The following is a 12,033-nucleotide window of genomic DNA, read 5'->3' on the forward strand; positions in this document are numbered from 1 at the left end:
TCATGCATGATTTTGGTTTTTCCGAGTGTATTAAAATTTTATTGAAGCTTTAGGCTATGTTTTATACATTTAAGATTGTGTGGAATATTTCCAAGATAGTATACGAGTGAGTTTCGGTGATTTAGGTAATCGATTCTCTTGGTGCCTAGGCTAAGTTGCTTATGGAGCCTTAGTATACTTTCTCATACTCCCAGGTTGCTTTCTTTTCTTCGGAGAAGGTATGCAATCCCTTTCCCTCTGTTTAAGCCTTGGGCTTATCCCTAAGTGGTTTATCTGAATTAATTTTCGATAAAACTATACTGGGGTGTTACTGTACCTTCCTGTTCCAGTAAGTCTGGTTCAAAGAGGGACAGAACAACAGAGTTTTGTTAGTCTGAGTCTGTGTCTGTCTGGCTTGGGGTAGAGTCTCCCTCGCTGGCCTGATACAGACAAAGGTGGCTTAGCCTCCATAGGGCACTACCGAAGGTTTCTGTGGATATGATTCCTTCTTTTGTGATCTACCAGACTAGTCCTTGTTGCTGTTCTCGGGGGAGGATAAGTTTCTTTCCCTGGGAGTAGCAACACCTTCCTTGCTTTGGTGCTCTGGGAGCTGGCAAGTATTGCTGGCCTCCCCTCTTGGATCTCCCTTAGGCTAAGATGAGTTTCTTGGCTGCGGGTGATCCGTCACTAAAGCAAGGTTGGTAGGACCCTCTTTTGTGCCTTCCCCCTCTATCTCCGTAATGGCCTAGCCATTACAGTACTGTACGTCATTCTACATCTGGACCTACAATGGGTTAGGATGTGGAATTGACTCAGTCCCTTGCCGACCGGCAGAGCTGCCGGCCGGCAAGGGTCTTCTGCTTTGAGTGCTGCCCGGACCTCCCTTGGTCCCTCATCCATGCCGGCCTGCAGAGTCAGACGGCATTGGTCAGGAAGCCTGAATTAGATTCTCCCCTTCCTTATTTGCACTCTTTCGGATTGCCGGGCTTGGAGGTAGTGTACACTCTTTTCCCGGCATCCATTCTGTTTTTCTTCTAGTGCTGTACCCGACCTGGCTGCCGGCCTATGAGGCCGGCAGCCGGGCGGTTGTAGTCCTCTGGTTCTTTTGCTGCCGGCTGGCATCGGTCCTGTACCTTTGCCGGCCGGCTAATGTCAGCCCTTGTCTGCCGGTCACCAAGAGTGTGGCCGGCAGCTAGGTACTACCTTGTGTAGTTGCCGGCCGGCAGTCATTGCCGGCCGGCATTGGCTGTTCCCGGCCGGCACTTACTGCCGGCCGGCACATGCATTTGAACCAGCGTTCTGCCGCCTTATAGCTGTTAAGTAGTATACTTTAAAGCTAGTTATGGTGTGTGGCCGGCACGTAACCTCCTATACTGTACCAGTATTCTTCAGTATAACATATACTGTAAGAAGAAAACTATAGTATGGGTTTTGGTACAGCACTGTGTGTTCTAACACTTTTGTGTTTTCTTGCACAAGTCCTTTGCTGTTGCCCTACAGATAGGAAAGTGAGTTCTTTCCTGTCTATTATCCAGGATTTTAAAATCATTGCTTAGGTGTGAGCTCCACCTGTTTCCTCTGGAAACTTTGCATTGGTTACTCTAGAAGAGATTAACCATTTGATTTTATTATCTGGAAGGCTGCAACAATGGGTTGTGAGGGAAACACAAGTGTGTGTCTTTCCTTTCTGTATTGTTATGCTATACTATGCATATCCAGTGATACATAGTTCACTTGATACTCATGGAAATTTTTCTCTTTACAGAAGGACCCTCCGAAGTGCGAAAGTGTCTTCTGCAACGTCCGCAGCAAGAGCCTCTGCGGACATGAGTTTTGTAGGAGACACGCAGCATGCGCTGTCTCCAAGGGTGATCTCCGGTATTGGGGCCCTCAGGTATGTACTGTGTGCATTAATCTAATTACGGAGGCCTTTGATTCCCCTAGGATGGCGGAATCAAGGGATATAGCAAGGGAGAAGCTTCGTACCTGGGTAAGGGGCTTCCAGAAGAACACCTCTGGACCTTATCTTCCAAGTGAGAAGATGAGGGCGTATCTTTTCCCTAAGGCATCAGCTGATGCAGTGATTCCCCAGCCTCAAGAGGAGATCCCCCAAGTTCAGATCCAGGTGGATGCTGAAGTCTCGGTCGCTATGCAAGACATCCAGTTAGATGACAGGATGTCTGTCGTGGACGAGCGTCTGGAGGAAGACCTCCTGGCAGAAGCCCAGGGTGAAGTTCAAGCCCCAGACGTTGTAGAGGAAGAGGTCGATGAGGTGTCGGCTACTCCGGTTCAGATCCCGGAGCCTATTCCCTCAACATCGGCCGGTCTCCCAGTAGAGCTGGGACATGCCCTCTCCTCCATTGTTGGAATGATCCAACAGATGCAGAAGGAGAATCAGGAGAAGGCGGCTGCAATGGAACTGCGGATGCAGAGCCTTGAAGAATCACATGGGCCCTAGAAAACGCTCAATGTGAAAGACCTTCCTTTGTGCTCAGATGCTAAACCATGTGTCCGGCTGAGGAAGGAACCAGCTTCAAAGGAGGAGACAGAGCCGAAGGAGGTCATAGTGATGGACCATACTAAGGCTCAAGCTCTGCTTTCATCCTCGTTGAAAGAGAGGGGCTTCTCTAACTCAAAGGTAGCTGCATTGAGCAAGAAGCACCCTTCCTTTGTGTCCTCTCCTGCTAGAGCCTTCCCCTTTTTACAGAAAGGGTTTACGGCTGTACTAAGAGCAGTCGAGGCCGACAAGCCTTGCCCAGGAGTGTAAACCCTTGTCGCTGGCCCTACCTATGGACCACAAAGACTGGAAGGACGTCCATCTTACGTTTTCAGTTGGGAAGTTGGAGGCTGATATCGCCGGACGTCAGTTCGGCGAGGACCTCCCTAAGCTGTCTGACTTTCTCTTGCAGAGAGAGTTCGAGACAAAAGAAAGACTGGCTGCCTCAATGTCTCTTCGAACTACTCCTGAGACGATGGCAAGTAACCCCAAGGTCCATGAAATGTTCATGGTGGTGGCCAAGACTCATCTGGCCACAGTGACGAAGGACCTTTATGGCTTCGTCAAGGCGAGGAGAGCTTGTAGGGAGTTCGTGTTCACCTCGGCCACGGTGAGGCAGGAGCCAAGGAAACTAATCTCCTCCAACATTTGGGGCAAAGACCTTTTCCCTACCGATTTGGTCAAAGAAGTAGTTGATAAGGCCGCCTTGGAGAATAGAAACCTTCTCCAGAGGTGGGGCCTGGCTATCAAAAGAAAGTCTTCCCCGGATGAGGGTCCTCAAACAAAGAGGAAGACTATGAGGACCAGGCTACCGTCTCGGCCTGCCAAGCCTTTTAGACAGCAACAGCAACTGCAATTGCCATTGCCTCTAGTGCCCCAGATCGTGGCACAAACCCCGACCACTTTTCAGTGGGTACCCCAGGCCTTGTCGACACAGTCCACGGCATTCACCCCATCGTTCGAAGGGCAGTCTACTTCCTTTCGAGCAAAGCCTAGAGGGGCAGCCAGAGGCTCGTCTGGGTGCCCCTCAAGGGGAAGGGGATTCAGGGGTGGTCGTGGTCAGGGAGGCAAGACCTCGGGACAGCAGTCCAAGTGGGATGATACCGGTAGGAGGGAGACTTCTGAAATTTCGGGATCGGTGGACCTTCGATCCCTGGGCCCACAGCCTACTCAAGAATGGACTGGGCTGGAGCTGGTACAGCACTCCACCCCCGGGCCTTCGGGTTTTCCAACACTCCACCCCCGTTCTGGAGGAGTACGTTGAAGAACTGCTGGAGAAAAATATGATCCGAAAGGTGAAGTCCATCAAATTCCAAGGGAGGCTGTTTTGTGTTCCCAAGAAAGACTCGGAAAAGCTCAGAATCATTCTGGACTTGTCGCCACTCAACAAGTTCATAGTGTATTGCAAATTCAAGATGCTAACACTGCAACACATAAGGACCTTACTGCCCAAGAGGGCATATTCCGTCTCTATAGACTTGTCAGACGCCTATTGGCACATTCCAATCAACCGACGACTCTCCCCCTACCTAGGGTTCAGGCTACAACGAAGACTATACGCCTTCAGAGCCATGCCATTCGGGCTAAATATAGCCCCAAGGATTTTTACGAAGCTTGCGAGCGTAGCTCTCAAACAATTATGCCTAAAGGGAATTCAGGTAGTAGCCTACCTGGACGACTGGTTGGTGTGGGCAGCATCCGAGACAGAATGCTTGCAAGCTTCCAGTCAAGTGATCCAGTTCCTAGAGTACCTAGGTTTCAAGATCAACAGAAAAAAGTCTCGACTTTCTCCATCTCAAAAGTTCCAGTGGCTGGGAATCCACTGGGACCTTTTGTCACACCGTTTCTCCATCCCGGCGAAGAAAAGGAAGGAGATAGCGGGTTCTGTCAAGAGACTTCTAGATTCCGAAAGGATATCAAGACGCGAACAGGAGAGGGTACTGAGCTCTCTCCAGTTTGCTTCGGTGACAGACCCAGTGCTAAGAGCACAGCTAAAGGATGCAACCGGAGTTTGGAGAAGTTATGCATCAAACGTGCGAAGAGATCTGAGAAGACCAGTTCCGCTTCGGCTATGTACTCTTCTCAGGCCTTGGTCCCAAGCCAGACATCTAAAGAAGTCGGTTCTTCTTCAGCCACCTCCCCCGTCGGTGACGATTCACTCAGATGCCTCGAGGGAGGGATGGGGAGGTCACTCTCATCGGAAAAAAGTCCAGGGGACTTGGTCCAAGCTATTCAAGACCTTTCACATAAACTTTCTAGAAGCTATGGCAGTGCTCCTTACCTTAAAGAAAGTTTCCCCGCGTCACTCGATCCACATAAGGTTGGTGATGGACAGCGAGGTAGTTGTGAGATGCTTGAATCAACAAGGATCGAGGTCACCACCTCTCAACCTGGTGATGTTGGCCATCTTCTGCAATGGCGGAAAAGAAGAAGTGGTACCTGTCGGCAGTTCACCTTCAAGGAGTCCGCAATGTGACAGCGGACGCTCTATCCAGGTTCACACCGATAGAGTTGGAATGGTCCTTAGACGCAGGATCATTCTCCTTCATTCTAAATCAAGTCCCAGAACTGCAGATAGACCTCTTTGCGACGAAAGACAACAAGAAGTTGCCCCTGTACGTGTCCCCGTACGAGGACCCCTTAGCGGAAGCAGTGGACGTAATGTCCCTCAACTGGAACAGAGGGTCCAGGATTTATCTGTTCCCTCCTCACAACCTTCTGTTGAGGGTCCTCAACAAACTGAGATCCTTCAAGGGGGTAGCGGCAATAGTAGCCCACAAGTGGCCGAACAGCGTGTGGTTCCCCCTGGCATTGGAACTACAGCTGAAGTTTGTACCGCTACCAAATCCAGTTCTGACCCAGCGAGTACAGAAGTCGACTGTCTGCGCTTCATTACAGAAAACCCGGACCCTGCAGCTCATGATTTTCTCTCCCTAGCGGTGAGAAAGCGTTTCGGGATTTCGAAAGCCAGCATAGACTTCCTAGAGGAATATAAGTGCAAATCTACTAGAAGGCAATATGAGTCATCTTGGAGAAAATGGGTGGCCTTTGTCAAGGCGAAGAATCCGCAGGAGATCTCGACAGACTTCTGCTTATCTTTCTTCATCCACCTCCATGGTCAAGGATTGGCAACTAACACGATATCAGCGTGTAAGTCTGCTTTGACAAGACCCATTCTATATGCCTTCCAGGTCGACCTAGGTAACGAGTTCTTTAATAAAGTTCCGAAAGCCTGCGCTAGGCTCAGACCTTCAGCACCTCCAAAGGCCATTTCATGGTCTTTAGACAAAGTTCTTCATTTCGCTTCTCTGTTGAGCAATGAAGAGTGTGCGTTAAAGGATTTGACACAAAAAGTTATTTTCCTATTTGCACTCGCGTCCGGGGCCAGGGTTAGTGAGATTGTAGCCCTCTCGAGGGAGGCAGGTCGTGTTCAGTTCCTGGATGGGGGAGAACTGAACCTGTTTCCGGAACCTACGTTTCTCGCCAAGAATGAGTTACCCACCAACAGGTGGGGTCCCTGGAGAATCTGCCCTCTGAAAGAAGATGTATCTCTATGTCCAGTAGAATGCCTAAAGGTCTATCTTCATAGAACTTCAGACTTCAAGGGTGGTCAACTATTCAGGGGAGAAACATCAGGCTCAAATTTATCTCTGAATCAACTCAGAGCGAAAATCACATATCTTATTCGCAGAGCGGATCCTGACAGTACACCCGCAGTTCACGATCCGAGGAAAGTTGCCTCATCCTTAAATTTCTTTAATTGTATGGATTTTGAACATCTCCGTTCATACACTGGCTGGAAGTCTTCCAGAGTGTTCTTTCACCACTATGCGAAGCAAGTAGAGGAACTAAAGAGATCTATGGTAGCAGTGGGTCGCGTCGTTAACCCTACTGTTTAACTCTGCGAGGAACAGTGGTTTTAATTGGGACGATTAATTCCAGGGTGAGTGCGTAGTTACATACTGTACTACAAACTAAGTGAGGGCACTGAGTTTCCCATGTAGACTGTTCCATTTCCAAAGGTGAACCTAGCATAAGTGCAGACATGTGTGCCGAGCGTTTCTAACGCTAATGTCATTGATTTGTAATACAGACTTTTATGACTTTGATACCTCGGTATCTTAAAAGTGGCATTTAATGTTTTTTCTTTCATATAAACAAGTTCTGTTTACTATCATACTTATGCTTAAAGTTTTGGGTTATCCTCTTCTATATATATATATATATATATATATATATATATATATATATATATATATATATATATATATATATATATATATATATATATATATATATATATATATATATATATATATATATATATATATATATATATATATATATATATATATATATATATATATATATATATATATATATATATATATATATATAATTGTGGTTAATCTGTCTGTTTATTGTCTGTCAATGAACTTGTTCTTGAGAACCTTGCGTCTCCTTCACCTGTAAATAAGAGCTTGGTCCATTTATTCAAATGACTTTATTATTGAACAATGACCACGGTCAATCTGAAATGAACATAAAACATATTTAGAATAAATGATGAACAATGTATATAACTCAAATGAACATAAAACATATTAAGAATAAATGATGAACAATGTATATAACCCTCTATCTCCCCCCAAGTTTTTAAACGGCCTTTCAAAATGTCTCTCGTGGAGGTCGGTTTAAAACTGATGTCAAAACATTGGGTGGCAATTAAACGTCCAAATTATAGGTTCATGAACACTAAACTCCCGCTCGCACGTGAAGGAACGGAAACTTGAAAAACAATTATTGTCATGTGTTGATCATGATGACACTATAGCTAGTTCATCTCGAAATCACAGTGCCATGCTGGCGGTCGACGGGTACGACTGGACTTGCGTTGCTCCAAATTTGGCATGGCAGGAGTTAACTGCGATGGAGAGTTTGTGCTATCATTGGGAGGCGGAATCTCTGCTTGATGATTCGCAGTGTTACCGAGGTCGTTGGGATAGCATTCCGGAGCAGCAACATCAAAATGAATGTTGGGGTAGTACCACTTGGTAACGGCAAAGTGGTCAATGGAAGAGTACCATGTGTGTCCGGATTTTGGGTTGTCGGAATGGTGTCCTTCGCAATGGTCTCAGACGTTTTAGTGGTCGAAGGATTGGCAATAGGTACAATCTGATTCCGATTATAGTCATCTCTAATTGTACGGACTTCTGGAATACTCCTGACAGGCACGTATTGTCTCAAAAACTTCCGGTTCCTTAGCGTGACCCTACCAGAGCCATCAACTCTGATGACGTATTGGTCGAATTGGCGGACTTCTATGATGACACCGGTTTTGTCCCATTTCAGGGGGTGATTTCCTGTTTGATTTTGGATGCGAACCCGGTCACCTACGGACAGTGGGGGTAGTCTCTTAGTGTGCTCTGATAAACGCTCTCCCTGTTTAAGGTGTCGATGTCTTAGGGCCTCCTCTCTTGCATCGAGTGTTTCCTTCCATGTGTCGTGGGGACGGTACCTGCCGGGCGGGACAGGTATGAAGTCTCTGATGGGACGACCAAATACACATATTGCAGGAGATAACTTGGTATCTCTGTCAGGTGTGTTCCTGTATTGGAGCATCGCACGTTGGAATTCATCAGTGTTGAGATCACCGTTACTGCCCGTGTTGTCCGCTATAAGACGCTTGACAGTTTTGATGCCTATTTCGGCTCTGCAATTACTATGTGGGAAGGCCACAGAGGAAAGGCGGTGATGGACTCCCCAGTCCTTTAAAAACTGCCTAGTTGCCGTCGCTGTAAATTCAGGTCCATCATCAGATGTCAATTCATCCGGAATCCCAAATGTCACAAATGTTCGGCGTAGTGAAGTTATAAGACCCTCTGCACCGTTCGAAGATCGTTCAACTATGGGCCAATTCGAGTATCGATCAACTATAACTAAATATCCAACTCCTCGGTAGTGAAAGTAATCTGCACAAACACATTGGAACGGGTAGTCTGGAGATATAAGGGGTGTAGGCGGAGCACTAGGATTCGAAGGCGCGATGCGATTGCAGTGGTTGCATCCAGCTCGAAGTGCTGTTATAGCGGGTGTTATCCCTGGCCAAAACACAGATGACTCTGCTCGCCATACCATTGAGGTAATTCCTTGATGTGCTGAATGAAGAGATGTGAGAATTTCCTGACGAAGGGCTGGAGGAATAACTATACGCTCCTTGTATAGTATCACACCATCAACAGTGTAGAGATGCTCGCGGAATTGAAAATACTCTCGAATATGTACAGGAAATTCTTGGCGAGACTCTGGTACTCCGCATTCTATAAGGCTGAGCAGTTCATGCATGTTATCGTCACTACTTGTGGCAGTGCGAACTCTGTCCCAGGTGACTGCTCTCACGTTAAGTGAGTCAAGTGAGCATACTGCTGATGCGGTGATACAAGTATCAATATCATTGTCAGTGGAAACAGAATATGCTGATGGCAATTTGTGTAGGGGAACATTTCTCACGGAAGGTACACTGTCAACTGATGCAATGTCATCTTGAAGCGATAGCTTTTCAGATTTTCCAGTTGGGTGGCGCAATACTCCATCTGCAGCGAGATGCTTGACCCCTGGGATATGAATCATGCGAAATCGATAGCGGAGGGACTTTTCCTTCAAGTTTCTGAGACGTGAATTTGATATGTCCTCCAATGATCTGTCACCAAATATTTTCAACAGGGGTTTATGGTCAACTGCGACCACAAGATCTTCACAGCCAAGAACAAAGTATCTTGCCTTATCAAGAGCATCGACGACTGCCAACGCTTCACCTTCAACTGGTGCATATCGAGACTCAGCTGCATGTGTGAACCTACTTCCGACAAGTGTGATCTTCCAACCAGTGCGACAACAAAACGGTCGGTACTCTGGACAGTCGCAATGTTTCTGGAACAGCCAGAATCCAATTCCTGATTTTGACCAATCGGTGGCGAGACAGGTAGGTTTTGTCTTGTCAAAAATTCGCACGCCTTTTTCAATTTCGTTGATAATGGCAGTTTTAGACTCCTCAAAGAGTGCATTAATATTGTCATTCCAGGTGAATGGTGTTCCTGGTTTCAATAACTGTCTGAATGGTAGCATTTTGTCGGTCATGCTGAAAGCATACGATACTTGGTTTACTAAACCAAACCAAGATCTGACATCGGTGATATTTCTTGGGGTTGGAAAGTCCATAATTGCACTAAGATATCTCGCACATGGGTGAACTGTGTCTGGGGTTATTTCGAATCCAGCGAATTCAGCTGTGTCTTCTGCGAAACGAAATTTGTCAGGGTTGAGTGTTATGCCGTGTGTTCCACATATGTCGAGCCATTGTACAGCTTGGAAAAAACTCTCCTCTATTGAGTCAGACCAAAGAAGAACATCGTCGACACATTTAGTTTTGTTGGGTATCTCGGCAACTATTTCATCATACCGTCGAGTATATCCGTCGCCAGAAGCAATATACCCTTGAGGGGCTGTTTTATAACGATAGCGTCCCCAAGGAGTGATAAACGTAGTTAAGTGACGGTCAGATTCCTGAATCGGTACACTGTGGTATCCGTTCCAGGCATCAAAGACGGTTTTCTTTTTTCCTTGTGGTACTGACCTTGCTTGGTGAAATGGAGAAGGCGTATGATGCGTTTCTCTCTTAGCGTGCACATTGAGAGGCTGAAAATCAACTGTTCGTCGAGGTGTGCCATTTTTCTTAGCACATACAACCATCCGATGGCACCAAGTTACTGGTTCTCCGATTGGGACAGGTTCAAGGACACCAAGGCGGACGTCCTGGTCAAGTCCAGCTTTAACTTCCTCTTGCCAGTGTAATGGCACTAGCACTGGTGTGTGACGAGCAACAGGATCAGCATTCGGATCGATCATCAGCTTCATTGGGGGTCCATCCATTAGTGGTAACGGTTGGTAGTCACATACGTTGAATGTACTTGATTCGTAGTACTTCAAGAGGTAGTCCTTTAGTTTAGACCGGTTGGACTCGGTTGCACTGAACGGTAATTCTGTAGGTGGCGGAGGTGGTAGTTGACGTTTTGGGCAGTCACACTGATTGGCTAGTCCACTATGTACCTTATCTGGGATGAACAATGTATATAACCCTCTAACCTGTGTCAATTTATTGGTATAATTGAGCATTCATTCTATGTACCTTATCTGGGATAATTCTAATAGAATTGTTCCTTTATGCAAGCTATGTTGCATTGGTTTATGCTTTCCCTTAACGGGAGGACCCCGTCCCATAAGGGGACGATGGCGGTTTTACTAGTTTCCTCCTATGCGGATATAAACCTTTGTCCAATACAAGTATTGTGCAGAGAACTGGTCGATATTTCATATTGACGCAGTGGTTCTTTACAAACTATGCTTTACTTAATATAGGGCGAGACCACTATATTAGCTTGCCTGGTATTCATACATAGGTATATGTACTCTTCGAGACTTTTCCAGAGTCTAGTAAGATTCTTCCCTGTAGGGGGCAGGAAGCTCTAACATGGTTTATAGTTAGTTGAAAAGATGTATAACGGTAACATCTTAGGTCTCTAGGTCTAGTCGACCGGGAAAAATTACCTCCGGGGAGTACGGCACGTTCTGAGAATCCACAGATACAGTAATGCTCTGGTATACTTCCATCAGGACGACATGGCTTGAGCCCAAAAAACGGATTTTGAGCGAAGCGAAAAATCTATTTTTGGGTGAGATGGCCATGTCGTCCTGATGGACCCGCCCTTGCCTTTCTAAGAAAGGGCTGTAGGACCCCTCCCTACATACAGTATCTGTAGCACCTTGTGTACGCTACAAGGAATACAGATGGCGCCAGGATTGGCGCCAGGCACGCTTACGAAACGGGAGATAGGGAGCCTTGGGAGCGGCTCCCCCTTTTTCTTTCCCGAATTCGTTTCTTGCCAATTGCCCCCTGCGAGACGAAATCTCTGTTCAGGGTGCAGATTGCTATGTGGCGTGTCAAGAATACGTCCTCTAATATGTCGCGATATCCCTTTCACGAGGGATATTCGCTCCAGGAGTTAGAATTCTGGTACCTTAAGGTAAATTCTCTGGGAATATCGCCGTAGTTGTAATATACCCTAGGAAGCTACCCTATAGGAACTTCCATCAGGACGACATGGCCATCTCACCCAAAAATAGATTTTTCGCTTCGCTCAAAATCCGTTATATATATATATATATATATATATATATATATATATATATATATATATATATATATATATATATATATATATATATATATATATATATATATATATATATATATATATAAATATGCATATGAATATATATGTATATATACAATATGTATATATATATATATATATATATATATATATATATATATATATATATATATATATATATATATATATATATATATATATATATATATATATATATATATGTGTGTGTGTGTGTGTGTGTGTGTGTGTGTATATGTATGTATGCTTCATTCACTGACTACACATTATGGAAAAATGAAAAAGGATTCCTTATCATACATTTTAATT

The 12,033-nt window shown here is 45.6% G+C and overlaps 1 protein-coding gene across 1 annotated transcript in view; it reads left to right on the top strand.

The window, feature by feature from the left end:
- Window positions 1–10,308, top strand: part of LOC137660044 (uncharacterized) — a 15,862-nt gene extending 5,554 nt beyond the window's left edge. Inside the window, exons 5-7 of the mRNA XM_068394770.1 lie at window positions 453–462; window positions 2,889–3,086; window positions 10,264–10,308. Of these exons, the coding sequence (XP_068250871.1) occupies window positions 453–462; window positions 2,889–3,086; window positions 10,264–10,308 (253 nt within the window). The remainder of the gene's footprint in view (window positions 1–452; window positions 463–2,888; window positions 3,087–10,263) is intronic.
- Window positions 10,309–12,033: the final 1,725 nt, after the last annotated feature.

This window comes from Palaemon carinicauda, chromosome 20 (genome assembly GCF_036898095.1).
Source record: "Palaemon carinicauda isolate YSFRI2023 chromosome 20, ASM3689809v2, whole genome shotgun sequence".
Taxonomy (NCBI): domain Eukaryota; kingdom Metazoa; phylum Arthropoda; class Malacostraca; order Decapoda; family Palaemonidae; genus Palaemon; species Palaemon carinicauda.